Source organism: Miniopterus schreibersii, assembly GCF_964146895.1.
Source record: "Miniopterus schreibersii genome assembly, chromosome: 2".
NCBI lineage: Eukaryota > Metazoa > Chordata > Mammalia > Chiroptera > Miniopteridae > Miniopterus > Miniopterus schreibersii.
The window spans coordinates 27,081,390-27,105,733 of NC_138102.1; the positions used below are offsets into that span (position 1 = coordinate 27,081,390).

A 24,344-nucleotide genomic window follows, 5' to 3' on the forward strand; every position below is an offset into this window, starting at 1 on the left:
AGAAAATAAAGTGACATATTTGTAACATAAGAAAAATAATCAGTTTAATAATTACAACAATGTAGCGTGAGTAGTCAGCGCCAGGACAGTCTGCGGCATTTGTGTGAAGTGTCCCCACTGCTGTAAACGGGGACCCCATGTGTCCTGGAGAAATGAAGTGAGGGACAGCAGGAAGTCCACACAAAGCCGGGAGGTTTTCGACGCTCGGATGCCCTGGCACACTTCGACAGGCACACTCCACAAGCACAGTGGACAGAGCTTCCGATGCCACATCTCAGTATCGTGGGGAAATAAAAGTGCTTCACATGTTAGGACAGGAATGGCTTCGTCTCCTTGACCATGAAAGGTGAGAGTGGAGAAGTAACCCTTCGGGTAAACAGTGCCACTTTCTACCGTTCCCATCAACTCCCAGCCCCTCAGAAGGTCACATGGAGAAACGTATCAGTCTGTTTATAAAATAGGGCAGGTTTGTAGAAAGAATTGCTCTCAGATGCATTTTCTCTGCTCCCTAAAATGTTTAGTAAAATATTGGATCCTAGGGAAGAAAGGTAACGCATCACATGGGCATTTCAACCATCACCCCATCAGGGGAAAAGACAGGGAAAACACAAGTGGTCGCAACACAAGTGGTCGCACTTGTCGCTTTAATCAACAGTTAAGGCAGGTTCTGTAAGAGACCCATCCGGGATGCTGACAGCAATGTTGCTCATCGCGAAGTGGTGGAGAGATCAGGTGATGAATGTTGTTCCTGAGTTAAAATTTGCTTAAAGACAGCAAACTCCGGTACACTCAAATTTAATTATTTTTCACTGCAATGTCTTATGCATCACCAAAAAAATACTACTGTAAAAATAGGGCTTGCAAAAAAAAAAAAAAGACAATCTTTTCTAGTCCTAGCACTAATGAACAAATGCTAAGTACAGAAAATTGGCAATTCTAGTTGAAAGGTCAAGTGTGGGCAGGTCAATGCTGGGCCCAGGACACACCTGCTGAGCTTGCAGCCCGGAGGGGGCCGGCTCAAGTAACTGCCCTCCAGGGGAAGATGGGCGGGCATAGGGACTGATTAGCAAGGGCATGGAACAAGAACCATGGACAACCAGAAAACCAACTAGTTCCAAAGTTGCCCGGTTCACAGGCATCAAAGATTCTGATGCAATTACAGGGTCACTTGACCAATAAATAGATAGAAAATCACAAAAGGTCACAGCTGATGCCCAATGGGTATTTCTGAGAAGTCTCAATGCACAGTGCTGTGATTTTGCTTTTTAAAGATTAACACTTGTTCCATGAAGAAGTCATCTCACTTTAAAACAACCTCTTTAGAAGAAGGAAACGGAAAGCACGGTCCCTGTGACACTGTGATCCTATCTCCAAGGCTGGGGCTTCCTGCCCAGGGGCTGCTGAGGCTCCGAGAGGCCCTGGCCCAGATGTCAGTGGAGCCAGGCGAGGACCGGCTTCCCCCTCCATCTGCTCTGCAGTCTGGAGACGGAAGGAATGGGCCCACACCAAAACTGTCCTTCCTCAGGTGGAATTTAAGGTGGATATTGCTTATTCCTCTCCCAGTGAGCACTGCCGTAATGCTTGCTGCACCCTGATGGTAGCACAGAGCTCAGGGCGCACGCTGGCCTGACACAGAAATCCTGCCCATCCACGGCAGCCCCCAGCACCACCTTGACTCGCCCTCACGGCTGCAGATACATAACAAGACATTTTATTTACAGGTTCTAGGGAAGCTGTCTCTTGAGGGAGAACGAAACAGTGCACTTTGTCAAGTTATTAAACTAGCCCACATATAAGTCTGAATGATGTCGCCAGGTCAGTGAAGACTGATGATCACAGGATTCACACGAAGCAGAAAAGAGGGTGCGCCTGCAGCTGGACGTGGTGGTGCGTGTGGGATTTCCTTGGAGTCCTGGCTGAGGCCAGACCCTCAATCAGCCAGAGTGTGGCATCAGAGCCACCCACGTTGGTGACATCAATACTGCTTTAACAGAAGACTTTCAAATGGCATTCAAGTGTCTTTGCAGCTATAAATAAGGTTAAATTATTAGGCAACCAAAGTGGGAAGTACTTTCAGAGCACTGTGGAGACTACGGTGGTGGAGAAACAGGCATCTACCAAAAGCCGCCCTGGCCCCTCTGGGTCTCTGTTTTCCTGCGAGCCGAAACACGACTTCTAGGTCAGGGGACCAGAAAGGTTAGTGGGAAGAAGTCCTAGCACAGGTATCAGCCCAGAAACAACAATCATGGGTATGCATTCAAAATGGGGTATTTACAAGGAACACGTATATATACTTATATAGATTCAACAAGGGCCTAAAAGACCAGGATTTGTAGTGAGTCACTGCACTTATTGCAAAATGAGGTAATTGAGATGTTACCAGAGTAAGATTAATGCAGTATGCCCTCAGTGTCTATACCTCATGTTTGGATTCTTCAGAAACAATGTGACTGTTGCTATTCTCGTAAACTCCAGCTTTTGTATGCACAGGAAGCAAGAGGATCTCCATCAGCCCTCCCCCTGGTCCTGAATGTCACACCGGCTGGGTCATGGGGTTCCTAGCTTGGTCTCGTAACTGGTCTTCAAGATAGAGCCAAGGACATTCCTTAGAGGTTGGTCTCGTCCCAGGCAGGGTCGTTCATGTTCTTTAGAACTCTTCTCACCAGCTTTTCCAGGTCTTTGCGGGCTCTCTGCTCTTCCTCCAGAGATTTCTTCATCTTCTTGTTATCCTGTAAATGAAGCAGACAGGATACTAACTGTGCAGAGCTCTGGAGAGGACTTTATTCTACCCAGGAGACTTGGGGGCCTCGCCAACTGAAATCCTGGGCTAGCCCTGGCAGGCGTGGCTCAATTAGTTGAGTGTAGTCCCATGAACCAAAAGGCTGCCAGTTGAATTCCCGGTCAGGGCACATATCCGGGTTGTGGGCACAATCCCCAGCAGGAGGCGTGCAGGAGGCAGCTGATCGATGTTCTGCTCTTACATTGATGTTTCTCTTTCTCTCTCCCTATCCCTTTCTCTCTCTCTAAAAATCAATCAAAATATTTTTTTTTAAAAGAAAAATCCCAGGCCGAAATCTGCCCTGTGCTGTGGTCATGGTAGTATTCAAGAGGACTGCCCAAATGTGCAAATAGACACTTGGGGCTCCTTACCACACAGGTGCTCCTGGGGGCCAAGACAAATCACAAATGAAGATAACAGTCCCATTGTCTCCTACAATTTAAGTTCCTACTATTGGAGAGAATCTCTATGATATAACTCTAAGAAAAAGGCTGCAAATAGCAAAAGCAACAACTCGCATCCCCCCTACTTTTCACATCTTGTAAAGATCTTAGAGAGTTATGTAGGGATGGAAGTAACAGCAACCAAATGAATATAAGCACCTACTTCCATCCAGTTTGCACCCAGTCACACCTCTGCACAGGGAAGGTGCACACACAAAGATACATCCCACTGCCAAGGGTGAGGCACAAATCCAAAGCCCTCAGAGGAAGAAAAGGACTTGGAAGCTGCCTGAGACACTGCTGATGGTGGCTGAGAGGCAGCTCTGAGCACGTGCCCAACCCCAGACCACACTGCGCTCCCACTTCTCCTCGGCCTCCCCTCTAACCTCCTGGCTTGTGAGGCAGCACTTACTACTCCCTCCTTGGAGACCGAAGCCATTTGTATAAATAATATACATACACAAAATACACTTCGTCTAACTGACTTGTTTTGGTTTCTCAAGAACAAGATCCATGTGTTACACTAAAAAGAGAATAGTCACAGTCGATAGTTAATAAAACTTTTAATTAGATGGTACTTTAGATATTTGAAACGATGAGGATACCCTTACGGAGAGGAATGGCGGGGGGGGGGAGCACATCGATGTGAGAGAGAAATATTGATCAGTTGCCTTCTGTATGTGCCCCAAACAGGGGATTGAACCAACAACCTTTAGGTGCATGGGATGACACTCAACCATTCAGGCCAGGATCTTTTCTGTATTATTTTGCTTAAGGACATCTGGCTTCATTTTCAATATAGTGTTTTCCTCTTTTCCCCCATTAAAAAAAAAAAAGATTAAAAAACTGATTATGCCTGGGTTGGCTCGATCCCCAGCGGGGGGTGCACAGGAGGCAGCTGGTGGACGATTCTCTCATCATTGATGTTTCTCTCTCTCTCTCCCCCTCTCAAGTTCCTTTATCTGAAATCAATAAAAACATATTTAAAAGAAACAGAAACTGATGATGACTCACCTGTCTTAATTCTTGGACTTCGTCCTTCAATGCATAGACCGTATCAACAAGACTCCTAGGAGAGAAAATGGAATGAAGCGCTCCGCCCGGAGACACGCGGCGGCAGGCGAAATAAACGGCTGCTCTGCCGCCCTCCCTGAGCACCTAAACTCACGGACCTCAGAGCATGCAACTCCTTCCGACGGGAAGTTAGAGCCTAGTCAATGTTAACTCCGGTCCATGAGGACACAAAGCAGTAGCTTCTGAAGTCATACCCAGCCCTCCTGGCATTTCCTGAGGCCAGTACTCCACTCTTCCCCTCCCCACCGACCCTCACCCTCTGCTCCACACAACCATCCACGCCCCTCCACACACCCCCCCTCCTGCGCACACCCGCATGCCTGCTTTAAGATACTGGAATACGTCTTACTTTTCTTCTATCACTGTCTGACCATTGCTTTTAGTTTCTTCAACTATAATTTTTTCTTCTTCTGGAAGCAAAACTTGTGGTGCAGATTCTTTACGTGAACCTATCATCATTAAAAAAACACAAAAAAATCCCACAGGTTAATACCACAGCAAAACTAAAAAGAATCTCACTATACAACACTATTTAAATATTAACATTAAATTCCAGAGATTATACATTAAAAAAATTAGTTTCTGGATAAAAGAGGGAAAGGCAACTTTTGCCAGTTTTCTTTACCTCAGTCTACTGAACCCAGTCTTCTTCATACCTAAAGCATCATAGACGAAAGGAAACAGCCTTTTTCTAATTTATTCAGCTTCAGTTTCTAAATCTGCATTATGGATCAATTAAACCCGGTAGTAAGTTAAAGGTTTTGCCCATAGTGTCCTGGGTATTTTGGAATAAATATCCCAATCAACAAAACCTTAAGACATATTCCAGGAATCTCAGAAAGATGTGTCAGTCTATATAGTACATAATGCTGAGTGTTTATGAATGTTTAAAAAACTGGCAATTAAAACACTTAACTCTACAGTGGCAGTTAAAGATAAAAGATATTATGGCACATAACTTAGAAAAAGTGAAATTTATCACTTGGTTCTTTTATGAAAACTTTATTCTACATTCCCTGGAATATACACATTTTTTTCCAAATGGAGTTAAACGGTTCATAATGTCAGAGAAGTTTATGCCATTTAACCAACTCCCAAGCACAACAGGGTGCCTAGGACAGTATCTCAATGAATGTTTGCCACAAAATAGGTACTTTAAAAATTAAATGAGAAACCCAAATATTTATTTTAAAAGATGAGAAAGGAAAATCAAATCTTACTTAAGGATACAAGGGAAAAAAATCTTAAAGAAAATACTAAAGGCTATCTAACACTATAACACATATCATTTATATTTTTGAAAAATTACATGAGATGCAAATTTGAGGAAGGATATAGTCTACAAGAGAACAAATACCTGCAAGTGGTACTGTGATAAAGTAAACATTTCTCCATTAAAAAATACATTTGATGTCGATATATGCTAATTACACAGATGGTGGCTTAACTTGCTTGATTTTGTTTTTTCTGGTTTATCTTTAACTTGCCTTCCTAAAAGTTCAACAAATTATAAGATGGCACTTATTGTACATCCTTGTATCCTGGGAACGTTCAGAACAAGACCAATGCTTTAACAGCTTGATTTTAAAGAACAGTTTCACCAGCATTGTGCTGTAAGCTTTTACTCCTCTGAATGGAACATGATTAACAATCGCTATCAAGGCTGGATGAGAGGGGGGCTCATAAAATGTTACTGACATCCAGAGAGTGCCTCTATCATTCCCACGGCGGCACACCACGGGTAAAAGGACTCAGGGCTTTGGCCAAGTCTCTCCCTGCTGCCATCTGTACATCTGCAAAGCTTTCCCTGTCCCAGTCTCACAGATTGGGAGGGGTATCAAATACAAGCACGCTGGGAAACTGTAACGTTCAGAACAGAACAAAATCGAGATGCTGGCCTCCTCCTTTGTTATCTCAAGTATAAGAAAACTAAGCTCTGGGTAAGCAAATACAATTTTATGTTACACAGCACAAGCTTCTATACATGCATTTTTTTACACCAATAAAGGGAAGGGTCTTTATGTGTACTAAGAATATCTTTACTATTACAATCAAATGCAGTACTTAGAATTTTGTCACAAGCCTTAAAAAGCTGGTATATGGGAGTATGTCTGTACATAGGTTGTCAAATACTATTTCAAAGGCATTCCCACCACGCTGCAAATCCTGGACCAGCAGATCTTGTCGCTGTCAGGCAGTGGGAGGCGTGGCTTCGCTCATACCCCTCAAGGCCACACTCTACCCTTCACACAGTGACCTGCACAGCCAGGAAATTACTTTTTAGACAGAGTGTAATGTCCTTCAAGACATGGTCTCAGAAAGGAACACATCTCTAAAGACATTATGATGCTGGCAATAACCCGCCTCCCGGGGTACTGCCTGCTGCAGGTGCCATGGCGCCATGAAAGGCTGTGGCCTCTCTTCTCCTTCGCCTTCTGGATTAATGGGGAATGCTGTTGGGACATCTGGGCTACTTGGGGAAATACTGCTTAAGAAGGAAACCGGTATGTGAGACAAATTACTGAGAAAATACAGGAATACCAGCCAGCTTAAAAATTCTGAAGGCTGAGGAAAATCCTGCGCTTCTGATACAAATGTAAATGTTACCCGCGTTTTTATAAGGAAGTTAATTCATGTGCTATTTTCCTAGAAAAAGAGAAAAGGATTCATAGATTCAGATATGTAGAAAATAAATTTAATTTGCACTGTGGAGAGAAGCAAACTGATGACATCAGACAATTTAAATGGCTCATAAATTTTTCAACTGGTACCTGCTTTGAGTCCAAACAGTTGTTGACTGTGTTACAGTCAAATCAAAAAAGTTATCAATTATGTATCTGTCACATTCAGTTTGTAATACAACATTTCTTCAAATGGATTAAGGAGACAAGAGGTTGAAAATGTTCTGTATAACAGCACTTGAGGGAATATTAAATTCTACACATTTCAATTATTTTTGCATCTTCTAGCTTCCTAGGCAACCTATTTACACTATATTTGCAGTATTAAAATGTTCAAATAACATAAAATAGAATCATAAGGGGTATCCACTTTGTAAAGAGGGTCAGACAGCAGTCAGCTGTCCTGCAGAGGGGTTGGGATTACCTGAACTCACACTCACACCCCATCTGTGGGAGTCGTCAATAAACTCAGGCCCCTCACTTAACCACTGAGCTGCAATTCCATTATTGGTAAAATACAAGAACAAAACTAACCACCTCTATACAGCTGTTCTGAGGATTAATTTAAAAATTACATTTTATAAATATTTTGCCAGATGAATCTATAAAGATAAAAGCCTTAAATTCTGTTATGTAACATAACTAAATCAGAGAAACTAAAATCTGTAAGAACTGGTATAACAGTTGTATACATGCGTGACATGGTTCTTATTTTAAATACACTTAAAAGCACACAAGAAGAATTCAACTATATATTACAAAAATGTTAAGTCTGAGCCCTGACCAGCGTACTTCAGTTGGTTGGCATCATCCTGTGCATCAAAAGGTTGCCAGTTCGATTCCCCGCTGGGGCACATGCCTGGTTTATGGGCTTGATTCCCGGTGTGGGGTGTGCAGGAGGCAGCCAATCAATGTTCCCCTCTCACTCACATCAATGTTTTTCTCTCTCCCTCTCCTTTCCTCTCTCTCTAAAAGGCAATAAAAAATATCTAAGAAAGACAAAAGAAAGTTAAGTTGAAAATACTATAGACAGATGTACTAAACTGCTTGATTCCTGAGATGTGCCAATATAAAAAAATGTCATTTATGGATTTGATGGTGAGCTAGAAGGCTTGTTAATGAAGATTATTTATTTCCGGCATAGAAACCCATAGGAGCCTAATAACCTGCCTAGTTACAATATAACATATTTTTTAAAAATGACTGAAAAAATGTTAGGTCTTTCAACAAAACCACTAAGCGATAGATATTCTCCAGCCAGGTTTATAAGGTGACTATTTCTTTAAGAACAAAGTTTTAGAAAGTAAACAGATTTAACACGTTACCTCAAAGATTACTGAAGTATTTTCAGAGGTATCATCGCAGCATGTTTTGCCTGAATTACTTAGGTTGGAAAAACAATTTAACAGCAAAACTACCAAAAATGTTCTATCGCTTTATTTAAAAATCCTCTAAAAGGTCTGAGACACAGATGAACAAGTTCATGATGGTTCTAGTACACTCAAGATCTGTGTTTCCCAAAATCTGTGTTTTACAGGAGATAATGGGTTTCTGCAACACATCATTTTGGAAAATGCTGAATGCTATACAGCCACTTCTTAGAGATTCACAGGGCACATGTAACATTGTTAAGGTTTTCAGGAGGTTTGCAGTAGAAATACCTGTTGAAGTTTAATTCAGCAATTCCTAAATCTGTCTGAGTGCTGAACTCTTTTTCTTCAGCATTAACATTTTGCAGTTTTCCGGGTAACAATCTGACGAGTCCTCGACTAACCTCAAATCCTGTCTATAAACACACACACACACAAATGCTGGTTGGTTTTGTTGTTCAATATGGGAGTAAATATAAAGAAACAATAATTTATACTTAGCACCAATCCAGCTTTTCCCAAACTTGAGGGCTCCAAGAACAGGTCTGTACATGCTTGGGATCCAGCCGCCAATGGCTGCAGACAAACAGGTAATGACAGTTCCCCACAGTCACCAGCAGGGGTCACTCTGCACCACACAGCTGGAGAGACAGTAGGCACTGGGGCCCCTGGGGGGAACTCAGAGGTGTGATCCAGAAGCTGGAGACACACTTAGAACCCTGCTCTCTAAAGTTGTCACAGAACCCCAGAGCTTAAAAACCTGCCCCCTAAAACATTCAGAGAACCCCAGAGAACTATGGGCTTTTATTTGAGAAACACAGATTGATTGAATACTTCCATTTTATAGACAGATGACTTGCCCCAGGCACGCTTGTCTTGGTTGTCAGAACACTACTTTGGTGCCTGATCTGACTTAGTTGTTAGAACACAATTTCTGTGTCTAATCTAACAACACACGACTGTGAAATCCAAGGCATGAGCACGGTGTGTGTGTGTGTACAAATGAGAGTTGGCCTCCACCAAAAGCCTAGAAATAGTTTATCAGAAAAGACCATCTGCCTATCTGGCCAGCAATCTAGTATATTTGTAGCAAAACTCACTTCTTAAACTCTTAGTATTTCTAATATCTGCATCTATTTACACTCAATTGAAATTGAGATAAATTTCAGAATGAAGCAAAATATTACACTTTAAAAAATCTACTTAATAAAATCTCTCCAAAAGGCTGCTTTGCTATTTATGGCTATAAGTCTAATTTATTTTTCTTAGGAAACGGAAATACGAGGATTCTCTTTAGAGAATGATTTGCGTTTGTTCATAGTTTGCGCCTTGTCCTAGCGCCACGCTGGCACAGGTATTTCTTTTCCTTTCCTCTTATTCTGCTTTTCCTAGTAAACTGGGCATGCACTTTAAAAAACAAAAATAAAAACTGACCTTAGTCTAAATAAGAAAACATTAAAGTTGGGGTTTTTATCTATTTATGTGCGCGCGCACACACACCCCCCAAAAAACAAAAACGAGATGCTTCATTCTGAAGACATACCTTCTAGTGATTGAAAGCTTGTTAAAAAAAATTAAAGGAAAATAGATGAAATAAAAATGTACAAGGAGTAACCTTGTATTGTTTAGAACATATTTAACCTAAGAAAGTGCAAGCTTCTCTATCAAGGCAGATAGAAAGTGTTCTATTGCCTGGCCTGCCTTCATGAGAACAGCCAAATCATATTAAACTGCAAACTATGCTACTCCCCCTCCCCCCGTAACAAATATTAAAAGCCACAGGCTAGCAAATGCAAAATTTATTTCAACTGTACATAACAGATGTCTTTTTTTATAAAACAAACACTTCATTGCCATATGCAACCACAAACAATAATATGATACTGTACAATACAATGCAACATTCAGGTATACATCCAACTGAGTCTTCAAAGGGCAGTCACCCACTAAAAATGGCTTTCCCATTCACAGATAAAAAGCACAATATATAAATTTTTCCAGTTCTTATACCACTATATACACATTACTGTGTTTTGGCAATTTTATGCAAAACACAATTAATATAGCTTATATATTTGTGGCAAGTGTTAATTCAATGGGAACACCATTTAGGCCATTTGCAAAGGGCCTGATAATGGCTTAAACCTACCTTCTAGTTCAGATTCTTCATCCTTTCATTATAATACTAACTGTACACATAGATATTACAGAATTGTATAAACATAAAATACTATTTCAGCATGACTAAAGTTCCACAGAAGTAGAAACACGGCCCTTTGGACGCCTTATCACCACTGCCACACAAGAACTGTTTTCAGGTCTGTGGCACTAATACTTCCAACCAGATCACAAGAGCTAATGGTGCCAGACATTCCAAACAAATCCAAACAAACAAAAAGCCAGGTTGTTATTGTGCAATGATCTTAGCATCAACAAAAATCATCGTCAAAATGGCTTTAAACTAGTACAAAAGGAATGATGGGAAAGTGTCAAAACTTCGGTGTATAGAAAATGAAAATGTCTCATTAAGACAACCCAAATGATACTTAGTGTTGCAGAAAAATCCAAGTGCAGCAACTGTACTTCAATGCTGTGGTATATTCAGCACATGACATAGGCAACCCAAGTTTACTAAGGCATGGCAAAGGCATTGAGGCCAATGCACCAATTATTATAGTCTCAAAGCAAACAAAGAGATGTTCTATTAATATCAGAAAAGGTGACTACTCTATGTAATATAAAACAAAATTGCTTCTAAACTCCTTGCATGATATTGAGTGAGCGTATGAACTTTGTAGTATAGCTTTCCAAAAATTCCATTTGCTATTTGGCCTAACATATATAAACCCCATCTCTATTGTGAGTTAATACTGGGCTTTAATTTTAAAAGATTGCTCCTCAAATTTCTTATTTATATTAATTGATATAAAAATATGAAATCTCCAGATGTCATAAGCTTGAAAACAGACAGATATGTGGAATTATCAGTTTTCCCAATGACCCCATTGCATGCAGTACTGAAGCTGTCCGACTTTCTAAGCAATATGCTACTGCCGGGAGTTCACTAGCACCTCTGGGCTTGTGAGCAACAGGACCCAGCTCCCAGGAAACAATGACATAGTGCATCAGAGTTGTCTCTGTGCAAACAAGATCAGAACACTGAATACATGGGTTGGGGAAGGAGGTATGGTGAGGGAAGAGAGAATTCACAGCCACCTGGAATTACAGCCACCCTGAAGAAAGGAAAACATGTTATTCCCAGTTTGTTATGGCATCTTGTTTTCTGAAGCTGGTTTCAATGAGTACTTAAAACACAACCTTAAGGTTCCATTTTAACATCAGATATAGCGTGCATGCATAGGAAAGAACACAGTTCTTCCCCTCTAGCCATGACCAGATGTGGATTTGGATGCTACAACTGAATGCAACATGTCACATTCAGTTCTTTTTGAAGCAGAAATTAGTCTTGAGTGAGGCCAGTGAAATCTCCTTACAACAAATCCCAGGAAAGTGGGGGAGTCCTCCCCAAACTGAGATTTCCTAGTAAGTGAGTTACATGGCAACTCGTAAGTCTTCAACAGACTCAGATACCCCATTACAATCAAGGATGAGGGTTACATAGGACAGAGTTGCTGTAAATGGAGTTTCACTGAAGCTAAGTGCTGAAAACAAACAATGTGTCCATCACAGGCAGTATAAGTATGGATGTCAGGGTGAAGCCAGGCTGTGACTGAAGCCAAAGCACTAGCCTTTTTAAGTATACAAAATGCCTCTCTGAAAGCAGTCTAATCTACACTTTCAGAGGCTCAATGCTTCAGAGTTTGGACTTTAAACCTTCGGTAGAGTGGTACAGGCTTGCTAAGTGCCATTTAAGAGAAATTACTCCAATTAAGGAAAGTTTGGTGTGATAATGACAGTGTCTGAACTCTGGCAATAATTTGGCCTTTGGAGAGGAAAACTCCCACCCACGGGCAAATGGGGAGCACAGAGAAGAGCATATGTGGCACACTGACAAGCACAGAGCTGGGTGTGCGGACAAGCTCTTCTGTGCTTCCAAGGCCCAAAGACCACACCAACACATGGCTCTTCATGGTTACCAAGTGCCCTGAGGAGTCCTCAGAACACACTGTCTGAGCTGCACTCAGAGTAATTGTGTTGCATGCTTTTTTCTTCTTCCCTCTCCACAATGACTTGATCAGTGTGTCTATTGTACATAAAAAATTTAGATCACTATATATAAGGCCAGAGTCTCCTCCATGTTACTGGCACTTAGATCACAAACCTGTATGGTTTCAGTATAAAATATAAAAGTGTTCATATAGCTGTATCCAAAAAGAAATGAGACAGTTGCTACACTGAGAATTAAAAAAAACAAACCGTTTAGGGCTATAAAACCACCACTACCCACTGAGAAAGGAACCTTAGGTATATTGGCTGTGTGAATTCACCATCTCCTTCAACAGTGAGTAACTTCAAATGGATACTCGAATTGGCAATTAAGCCTCCACAAAGTACAATGGGAAATATCAGAAATGCTCTCAAAAGTTGTTAAAATATCACATAAAAGAGACAAGGAACAGCAAGAAAACATCTAAGAAAAGCAGGCTGCGATACAACAAGCATTTGTTAAGAAAGCTCAGAAGTGCATTAGTTCTGGTGAGAGATATATGAGCAACAGCTCTTACGAGATGTAGAACCCATTCTGTAACTATGGGCTGTCCATATACTGTCATAGTCAGAGTCTTCCGAGAGGTCTGAAGGCTCCAAACGAGAAAGGCTACTGCGACGACCCAAGGAGTCTAGACTTGATTGGTCATCATCAGCCAAGACGTGATTATGCATCAGGTCAGTGCCTTGCCATGCTAAGACGGGGGTGGGATGGAGTGACAGGTGTGACAGGCAAAGGTGGGATGAGGAGGACGGACAGGAAGAGCCACAACCAAAAACATGAGAACAAAAGCAAAAGGTGATGGGAAAGAAGGAAGAGAGAAAATATTGTTAAAAAATGGCAACAATGTTCATTTCTCCTTATTTATGGCTGGATTTTAATAACAAAGTTAGCACAGCCTTTAGAATAAAACAGATCAATTATTATTTAAATAAACCTAAAGCACGATATTGTTTCCAAATTGTTCCTTTATAAAAATACTGCTATTAAGTCCTCAGTTAAATCTTTTTCAAATTAAGCCCAGGTCCACAAATGCTTCCATAGGCATTTAACAAGTAACCAATTCTATTCCACATTCTTTTAACAAATAATCTCATTTAGGACATTATTTGTAAAAGGAACCATTTATGTAGTTAAAAACTATTTCCTGTTCATTAAGTGGATATTGATGCAAAATAGTTTCAAAGGATTTTTGACTTACTTCTTCAGCTATCTCTTTCCCAGACTATAAATCACCAGAAGTCATCTTAATGATGGGGGTCTAAAACTTACCTTATCAACTATAACCTCTGTAAAAATTTCAGAATGGAGAAAGGAATTAAATAGGGTCCAGTTCCCACTCAAGGCCCCTTCCCATCGCCCCACATCTCTACCCGAGAGCACACAGCCAGTGGATATGGGAAGCCATGTTGGCTCAAATGTTATCAACCCCAATGCAGACCCTTTTGCTGGCAGGAAGAGCAATGTGAACTGGTAGTGCCACTATATTAAAAGGAGAACAACAGAAGGAAGAGGGAACAAAATGGGAAGATAGAAATAAGCCCATGAGTGGTTGGCATCCATGAGTGATGACACTGGGCAGGCGGCTGTGCGTGAGACATGCAGGCTGGAATGGGCCAGGGACCAAGGGTGCTGGAAGGACACACTCAGTGGGAACTAGAGCCCCCTCCGTTACAGGAAATGTCACAGACAGCCACTACTGGCCCCATCCAGTTCCTGCTTCTGATCAAAGTAATTCCATTACCAAATCCATAACAAACAAGCAGTGGCCTAGTTTGGATTTCTTCAACTAAATCCCTACAGGCTATGAAGGTCATTAACTCCTTGAGACAGAAAATCAATACCAAAGATGTTTGGTTTGTAAAGTCTTATTGGCATCTAAATGTATACTGAACTGAGCTGAATTTTAGGTAAGATATATTATCCTGTCTTCACTAAACATTTTATGAGAAGAGCTGCTTTCACTCTGATCCCATTTCCAAATGTATTAAGGATATCATCTTTCCAGCATAAAGGATCAATTTCCCTTATCCGACCTGTTCTTAAGAATGTTCAGGTTAAGGACATATATGATTGTATATATGAGACCACAGAGTGATTAGCTCATAATATTAAAAATAAAAATCAATGTATTGTCCAATGCTTTTCTTGCAAAGGAGAAATAGAAACACATAATAACGGCAATGAGATAAGAAAAGATCTGCACAAACTACGGGCCATTCCTTTCAGGCAGCCAGAAGCAGCAAGGCCATAGGCACATCACAGGGCACTGTCTCTTGGATGAAGAAATGCAGCTCACACAAAAACATACATGAAGCTCTTTTATTTCAAATAACTGAAGTTGAGATGAGTAATTCTTTAGCATCTCAAATTCAAAACCCAAAAAACTATGGCCACATTTTATAGCCTATTAACTTAAAACACAATCTCATCAAGTGTATGAAACTGTATGTAATATCTTAAATGACAGTAATCTGTAATTACAAATGATTGCTTGATTTTATGCACACGCAGTCCATTCAGGCCTTTCCATTTCTCTCCTTCTCTGGTGACTGGTCACTATGAAAGGCATGTTCACCAGTGAGAATATGGGTAAAAAGTCTTAATGTCATAGGTGGGATATGTAATGTCCTGGGCACAAGGAAGTTTCTAGATTATCTGTAGATGCCACTTGAGGTTTAGACCTATTAGCCCTATCTTCACCTTCAACAAACCTAAAGCAGTTGAAATTTCTTTTCCCACTTTTTCTTTTTCTCATCATTAGTTTAAAAACAGGACAGGACACTGATTCCAATCACCATACTGCGGGTAGTGAAAATGAAGGTGAGATAAGTGATTTGCCAAATGTCAGGGGGGAAAGGTAACCAAAAATACAAATAATAGAGATCAATTTTATGCCAGAGTAATATATAAACCACCCAGTTCTAAAAAAAAAGAAAAAAGTCCACCTAAGAAACAACAGTTCAAAAGGATACCCTGTGATGCCTGTGGCCCCAGCATCAGCAAAGTGTAAACTTGGCCCCTTTCTTCTGAACAAACCACATGTACTATCCCATCTGCCCCACTGTGCTGCACTCCACTCTCAAGTACTAGGGAAGTTTAAAAAAAAAAAAAAAAGGAGTCCCCTTTTAATCGTTCTCACAGTAGATTCATTTTTTTCACTTTAGACATCAAGCATAAAATGCAGGTAACTTCAGTGGCACTGAAATCCAATAAACTGATTGGTGTCTACTTCCAAAAATTTTTAAGTACAATCATTTTCAAAAGGGCATAGACTAAAAGAAGCCTTGCTCTTTTATAAACAAGAAGCCTTGCTTATATTTTTAACAACAATTTTAAGAAGCTAATAAATAAATAAAATCCCACTACCACACCAACAGTTTAAATAGCTTAAATAACTGAACTGAATGAATCTTCTGCTGATGTCTGAATACATCTTTTCTAAGCAAAAGAAGGCTTTATAAATTCTGGCAGTACCTTATACTTAAAGGTTTTCCAGTAGAATCTTCTCTAGAAATCAGTTATCTTACTGACAGTTCAGACCCTTTCAATGATCTGGGGATGTCAGGCTAGACCACAGAAGCATCGCTCACTAAGGACCGTTCAGGCAGCACACTGAGGGGCCGTGCACAGGCCCCCAGAGCTCAGTTTCCTTCTAATTGTGATTTTAAACAAAATGAACCACCACAATTCCTAGTACATTGCTGTAAAACTTACTTGAGTTGAGGGTTTGCCGTGTTTTGGCGCTTGTGCAGTAAGCTTCGATGACTTTCAGAATCTGCGCGTCTTCTTCCAAAGCAGCTGTGCCTGTCAAGAGATACACAACATATCACAATCGAACTAAAAAAGACAAGTACAACATGCCACAATCTAAAAATAACTAGTACAATTAAGTGGAGGAATTCGAAATCAACTCAACCCAAATGATGACAATCAAGACAATCTCTCCTTTTATTTTCTTGTCAAACTGTTTTCCAATATTTACAAAATAATTACATCAAAAAAAAATTTTTAGTTTTCTGAAGTATTTTTTGTCTGCAACATATCTGACAAAGGGTTAATATACCCAAAATACATAAAAGTTATCTTAGTAATCCATAAGAAAAACAGTACCGCATATCCTGAAATTTAAAAAAGGGCAAGAACTAGAAACAAGCAGTTCACAAAAATAGTCGGTAACAAAAAATATTCAACTCACTAAGAAAAGAAGTGAAAATTAAAACAAAGCATCAGTTTTCCACATGCCAGGCAAAAAATGAAAAAACCTGACAATTCTCAATGTTGATGTGGATAGCGGAAAGAAAAAGTCTTCCCTCCACCCACAGCTAGTAGGAATGGAGACAAGCAAAACTCTCCAGAGAGGCGTTCTGACCACATTTATCAGAGGCTTTAAAAAGAACATTTCCTCTCATTGACGAATTCCTACTAGAGATTTGATCTAAGAAATTTATAAGCACAATCTAAAGCTTGAAGGTGTCATCCCAGAGCTCTTCCTTAAACTTTGGATTATTCCAGACACTGGCTTCACATTCAGAAATCAGACACAGAGAATAAAATCTTCCACACTTAACAGCATCTAATAGTATTAGTACTGCGCACAGAGCCTCACACCCAGCATACTTCATATGATACTATGGTTAAATTGTTTCTCTAGTTTGTTTTCCTAGATTTTCTAAAATATTACTTGGATGTATTTTTTAAAAGGTTCACCTACTGTAATAAAAATGTGTAAAGAACAGAATGCTGAAATATTTATAAGTTGCACAATAAAGCCTCGACATCGCTTTATGATAGTAAGATAGATATACAGGGGTACCTCGGTTTTTTAATGTCTCCATTGAAGAACATTTCGGTTTACAAATGCCATAATCCCGGAAGTAAATGCTTTGGTTTTCGAACATGCCTCATAAGTTGAACACGCCACACGGCTTCCGCTGAGGGCAAGATCTGGAGGCCTAGCTGTCAGCTGTTGATCCCTCGGTTTTCGAACATTTCAGAACTCGAACAGTCTTCCGGAACTCCGGATTATATTTGAAAACCGAGGTACCACTGTATACAGAGCAAGTCAAACATTCCCTACTAAAAGATAAACCCCAGTACCAAGAGTTTAAGACCAACTGAGAAACTGACTTAAATTCACTAATTGGGACCAATCATTTAATAGGTTTCCCATAATAAGCTCCTCTCTTAGGAGTAAGAAAGATAATGTTTAACTAGTTTAATTTCAGGAGATGTTGCAAGGTAACTTCCAGGGGCAAGCCGTTCCCTCTGTGCAGCTGGTGTAACTGGATTATTGTCTTCAGACACAGAGAAGGACAGACAGTAGCCACCTCCTCAGTGCCAAGAAAGCATTATGAAGTCAGAGAGGGCACCGGCTTCCCGGGAAGGTTAAAGGAGGAAAACGAATGAGAGGACAGCACATTTTCTATGTGGCACAGACTATTCTACAAACTAGAAAAATTTCTACGATTCTGAATGTAACAAATTATTAAAATAAGTTACAAAACTAAGATTTGACTTTAAAGGAGCCAGGTTAGTTACAAAATTAAGATTTGACTTTAAAGGAGCCAGGTTTACTAAGCACAGGCACTAGTTAACACAGTGTTCCACACAGATGAAGTTTTCTCCACACAAAAACCCTTGGTTTTCTTATGACCTCCTGGTCCTTCTTCTGCTAGCTCCTTACCTCCCCCACCTCCTAAGATTCAGGTCCTTTCTCTTTTCTGATGATTCAATTTCACAGCTTGAGAAACAATCTAAGCACAGGGAACAACTCTGAAATTCTCACCACCAGCTCAGACCTTCCCCCGGACCTCAGAGTCCTGTTAACTCTCTGCTGTATCACAGTGCCTACAGACGAAAGCCTCACTTTCACACTCCCTGAGTCCAATCCAACAGCATCCCATGGGCCTGTTTCTCAACTATAGATGGCACTACTGATGTTTGGGGTCAGATACTGTAAGTCTTCTCATCAATAGGTTCTGCAACTTTAAGCGAAATGACATATAATGAAACCAACTTCACCACACGCTAGTTGATATAAACAAGAGTTAAGTTCCTATGACATCTCATCAATGCTATAACAAAACATTATTCAAGGCCCTGCTGTAATTCTTTGCTGTGGAGCTGTCTTGTGTACTATAGGGTGTTTAGTAGCATCCCTGACTTTCACCTGCCAGATGCCAACAGCACCCTCACCCACTAGTGACACCAAAAATGTCTCCAGGCATTACTAAATGTCCCTTGGGGGGCAAAGTCATCCCCAGTAGAGAACCACTGCTGGAGGTTCCATCTTCAAAAAAATCTGAACTCTGCCCACAACTCACTTGTACGTTGTAATCACCTTGCCCAGGCTGTTATGTCATCCTCCCTGGACTACTGCACAGTCTCCTACCTGGTCTCCCTGTTCCCAACTCTGCCCGTGTGTTCTCAACACAGAGGTCAGTAGTCCTATTAAAACCCAAGTTCCATCAAGACCTCTGTTCATAACTGGACTGTTGCTGCAAGTTTGCCCTTTAGCATCTTTGGGAACCATCTCTCACTATCTCCCTGTCACTGCCCACCACCCGAATCCCAGGCCAGGGGCTCCTTACTGTCCCCTGAATACACCACAGAGGTTCCTGGCTTAGGGATGTGGAGCCAGTGTCTAGAAAGCTCTTCCCCAGAGAGCTGCTTGGCTGGTTTCCTCAACCCCTTCACGCTGCTTATTCAGAAATTCCCCCTCACCCAGGCCTCCCAACAACCATTTAAAATGGCCCAACCACATCACCCTCCCCTGCACTTCACATCAACACCCTATCATTCATTTGCCTATTTGGTCTCCCATCTGTACCCTTCTACTAAAACAGAGCTCCATGGGGACAGGGGCTTTCATTTCTTTACTGCTGTGCACCTAGCACACAGAGGCACTGAATTAATCTGCCAAGGGAATGGCATCTCATCTGCAGCCTGTCCCAATGCCTAGCACAGAGCCTTCACACTACAGGGGTCCAGCAAATGCCTGTTAACAAAGGGATCCACCAAACACTCCCCAGTCACCGCTGGTAAGTGCAGAGCAGGTGTTCAGTTCCAGGTCTGGCCCTCCTCACTCCATTTCATTAGCTGCCCTGGAGTGCCCACTGATCTACACTGTCAAAATCTGAGGAAAACGACCATCACGATGGCAGGCAAACATGTGGTGCCCACTGCAGTGTCCATCACCTGTCAGGGGCAGTGAGAGAGCTCATGTTCACGGAGCAGCCTCTAGGCTGTTACTGCATTTACTTCTCCCAACTTATTATCACCCCCGTTCTAAGAACAAGGAGGTCTCACAGTGACTAGTGGCAGAGCAGGCTCAAACTCAGGCTACCAAGCCTCCGGGACCACCCATAGCTACTGCACCCTTCCTCCAGGTGATGTTGGCCAAACGTTCTGACCAGAAACACCTCTCCCAGGAGCCTTCTTTTGGAAATGAATCCCTGAAGGGTCCCAAATGGTTATGGCGAAAATGAGGAGCAATGCTCCAGAAAGTCAGGAAGACCTGTGACAAACCATGATGCAGGCAGGCTGAGCAGGGACAGAGGAGCAGGGAGACAGAGTCCTTTCAGATAGATCCCACAAGTTCCCTGAGGTTCCCACCAGGCAGGGCTACCTCCCACCAAGCTTCTCCTGCAGTGCCAGATAGCTCCACCACCATCTATTCACATGGAACCCTTCCTGCCTGTCACACTGGGAAATGGGCTCAATATGGGGAGGAAGTGGGCAGTGTATGCTGGAACTCTCCAATTGCTTGCTTCTAAACAGCTCTACTTATTCACACGCTGTCCACTGAGCATCTCCTGTGTGTGAAATACTCCCTGTGAAAGGCTGAGAAATCCAGAGCTGAATTCGATACTATACCGGGCATGTCGTAAGTTTACACTTGAGCAGTGAAGGGTGTACAAGCACATAGGTCTGGGGAAAATGAGCCCTACAGTGATAGACCAGTGTGGGGTTGCAACCCTGACACGTAGAAACCACAGGACAAAGGGGGACAGAAAGAGCAGGTGGTCCCAGGTCACCCTGCACCCCTGGCCTGGGTTCCCAGACAAAGGGATCAACACAGGTTAAGAGACAGCCAACAGTTCCAGCAAGGGGACAACCACATGCATGCTTCATCACTAGTGTCTCTCTCCTGCTTGCAAGTGTCTACACTGCAGTGGTTTGCTGCCATCACTGCTCCAACAATTTCCTTTAGAAGTGACAATAAAGCTCAGACCCTGACTTATGTCTGAAGTCCTTGAAAAGTCACCGCTATATCCCATGAACACTGTGCTGTGCCTGTGTGAGGCAGACCCATGTCTTCATGCACACATACTCACTTTTCCTCAGCGCAAACTCTTCGTCAGAAGGCTTCCGCTCAGGTTTACGCTTAGGTAGCAGCTTTTTCATGGTCTTAGGACTCTTACTAAGATCCTAGGGAAAGAAAAAAAGAAAAAAATGCTGACAATTTCCAAAGGCAGTAATTTTTACTGGTGTATCACTAAGGGTCACTGTGAAGGTGTAAAATATTAAATCACTACAGCCATTCACTCTTAAGAGTTTCCTACTTTTCTCATATTTTGATTTTTTGCCAGCTGCTGAGAATTTAAAATCAACAATACGGCGATGACTCTGATAAAAAGCCTCATGTTACTTGGATCCATCAGCCCTGTCACAACACACAGCAGAGGTGTTGCAGGCTTGCAGGGAGGCTGGCAGCTTCTGGAGAGGAAAGAGAGGACAGCTGGCTGGCGCGGGCACAGAGATCCACGCATGCTGCTAATTCTGGAGCAGACCCATCTGCTGATGATGACTAGAAAGAAATGAGGAAACTAAAGCTATTTTTAAAAAATTTTTATTTATTGATTTGGGGGGGGGGGGGACATCAATTTGTTGTTCCACCTATTTATGCATTCATTGGCTGATTCCTGTATGTGCCCTGGCCAGGGATAGAGCCTGAAACCCTAGCGTATGGGGACAATGCTCTAATCGACTGAGCTACCCCAGCCAGGGCCCAAGGCTATTTTTAAAGGAAAAGTAAGTAAAGAACTAGTCCCTTAGGAAAATATTTGAGGCCTTGAGGGAGAAGAAAAGGGAGTATAGATCAGCCTATTGGCTCTGAGTGCAGACGCACAGAGAAGACGAGGCGCTGTCTCTACGATGCACTCACGCCAATTCAGAGCTGCTGACAGCGTAACGGTCTGCCTCTTATCCTATAACACAGATGCTAAAAACTGTGCAGGAGATGAAGGTAAGAAACTGAGCGCAAGACAAAGTCCAATAGAGTGGGTGATGTTTCAACTGTCAAGCATGTATTAAATATCAATATCAAAAGGGATTAATTTCTGCATCACTTCAATTACATAAACCATTTCTGAATCTTACAATGAGAAACCAAGACTCAGAAGGTGACATGTGCTATGGGATGAATCAGACTGAAGGCACAGAAGGAACAAAGCTTGATGTTTAAAGGTATCCCTTCAAAATATTTTCCGTAAAAATAAATATTTAAAAAGCTCTTAAGAGATGCAGCAGAAATCAGTTCACAAAGAAATAAACACAGTGTGTGTTCTGTGGCTTCCCTAATTCAAAGCACACAGGGAGAGGCTCCTGCCAAAGCACCAGACAAGGCTCACACATGCAGAAGGCACAAATCCACGCACATCCCGACTGACTCCTTGACCCAGGCAAGGCTGGCCACTTCATTTTTTGCCATACTCTGTAAGGTTACTTTTCACTAAGTGTTTTGCGGTGCTCAGTAATACTGTACAATAACTATGGCATGAAGCTTTTTCTCTAGCGTGGGGTCCAGCAAAGCAACTGGAGCCAGACTTACCAAAACGAGATGCTCATGTTCACTGCCACACATCTTCCCTTGCCTTTCTGTTCCTCTGCTTAACACTTTTACCCCAATTTTCCTCCCTAGTAATGACATCTCCACTAGTGCTTGCCTGCGCTATCTGTAAACACTAAACTAGGTAAGAAAAAATATCTACATTCTTTAAGGAACTTCCCACAATAAAGAAATTCTGACTTGGGCATATAACCATCAGCAACACATATATCAAAAAATTAAAATTCATTAAGAACAAAAAAATGTAAAGAATTGATAATAATGTATGTAGTACTTTTTTAGGTGTTTTAAGACTCTTAGAGCTGCTAGCAAGGATTAAGGGAGAGTCTGCTCCAGATTCTTTGACAAATTTGGCCCTTGACTGGATGTGGAGACTCACTCCAGGCAATAGTGCTTCACCACGGTCACACTCACACTCAGAATAATCACAATCATAACCACATTCACGCACAATAAGCAGTTACATGCTCACACAACAAACATACACTCACGAGAACCACATGCATTCTCACACTCATAACTACATTCATACTCATGCTAATATAGTGACCACACTCACACAATAAACATACTCACTCCCCTGCTCACCATCCTCACCCATACTCACTCATTATAACCACAGTAACCACACTCTCACCTACACTCATGCTCAATCACATCCACAGTAACAATATTCATTTCATAATGACCACACTCCCAACTTATACTCAGGCTCATACTCATGATTTCAATTATCAAGCTTCCTCAAGTGCTAAGTTTGACTCTTGCAGAAGTGTTCATTTTCATCAAATGACTGCACATGTCAACTTTCCCCTCTCAAATGGGCATTTTTAAAAATACAAGATCAAAATAGATTTTAAAAAATATATCATTTCTGATGCCTGTGTTAGTAACTATATTTTGACTCACTAATTATAACCATATAACGTAGTTCCCAAGACACTTCCTTTCTAAATCAAAGCAGGTTTGGTATATAAAACCTGGTATGAGAGTGTAGGAAACTGTTAACACTTATTTATGGATGAGAATTATATTTTACCTACACATAATACACATAAAAACTCTGGATTAGAATGGAAAAGAGCAAAGTGCACAAAGAGAAGAGCTGTCATAATTTTCTTTCATTTTTTATTTGTAAATGTAGAGTTCCTGGGCAAGATCTCAAACTTGAAAAAGGGTAATAAGGCACAGCAGAATAGCATGCAAAAGTAAAGTGAGACCCATCATGACTGGAAGCTGAAAATAATTTCAGACTCAGCAAGAGGCCCAGATGAAGCCCATGTGAAGCTTCTGATTCCTCAAGGCAGGGCCATGGTGAACACAAAAAAGACCCTTCCATAAAAGGCACAGAGAAGGTCCAATGCTGCACTAGCTGCCCCCATGAGGGTCTCCATAGCCCTCTCAGGCCCCCAAACAGCAGAAGGAAATGACACACAAAAAAAGGCAGGAAGACCTTTCACAGTTCAAAGAAGCTGATCTGTATTTTTTATGCCATGGATAGAAATTCGTGATTTTCCATTACTTCTGAATTTACTGGAATGAAGCACAGAACGACCAACCTAATAAGTCCAGATGTCAAGTCGCACTTTTGCTCAAATCTCACCTCCTTGTAGCAGAGAGCAGCTGACGGCCGAAGGGGAGGTGCGGGTCGCAGACAGCTCAGACTCCATGGCTTCGGGGTCTTTGGAGGCTCCAGGGGCCCCCAGTTGATGGTCGTATGTGGGGTGCCATGGTGGGAGGGGTGGGGCAGTGTGTGGTAGGCAGGCGTCAGTGGCACCGGCTTGCTGTCTGCATGCTTGCTAGATGGGGTGATCGAATGGGAGGGGAGCTGCCCATGGAAAAGAACAAGGAAGAACAGAAAGAGAACATTCACCATCAAAAATACCTCAATCAAGTACATTTAGTGCCACTAAGTTTTAAAAAAGCACCCAGTGAAAAGCACCCGGTTATCATTTCTCTTGCATCTCTGACTCCAA

General features: G+C 41.7%; 1 protein-coding gene across 7 annotated transcripts in view; it reads right to left on the reverse strand.

Annotated features, from left to right (window-relative positions):
- ARHGEF7 (Rho guanine nucleotide exchange factor 7) overlaps positions 1–24,344 on the reverse strand; it is a 123,917-nt gene continuing 99,573 nt past the window's right edge. For 5 of the 7 annotated variants that reach the window (XM_081129386.1, XM_081129384.1, XM_081129388.1 and 2 more), the window contains 6 exons: positions 23,972–24,196; positions 20,855–20,948; positions 16,233–16,322; positions 4,646–4,745; positions 4,237–4,291; positions 1–2,729 (listed from right to left, as the gene is read on the reverse strand). In XM_081129386.1, the coding sequence (XP_080985512.1) occupies positions 2,607–2,729; positions 4,237–4,291; positions 4,646–4,745; positions 16,233–16,322; positions 20,855–20,948; positions 23,972–24,196 (687 nt within the window). In that variant the 3' untranslated portion in view covers positions 1–2,606. Of the gene's footprint in view, positions 2,730–4,236; positions 4,292–4,645; positions 4,746–10,139; positions 13,210–16,232; positions 16,323–20,854; positions 20,949–23,971; positions 24,197–24,344 lie in introns of those variants that run through there. The other 2 variants (XM_081129389.1, XM_081129390.1) reach the window with 2 other exon arrangements.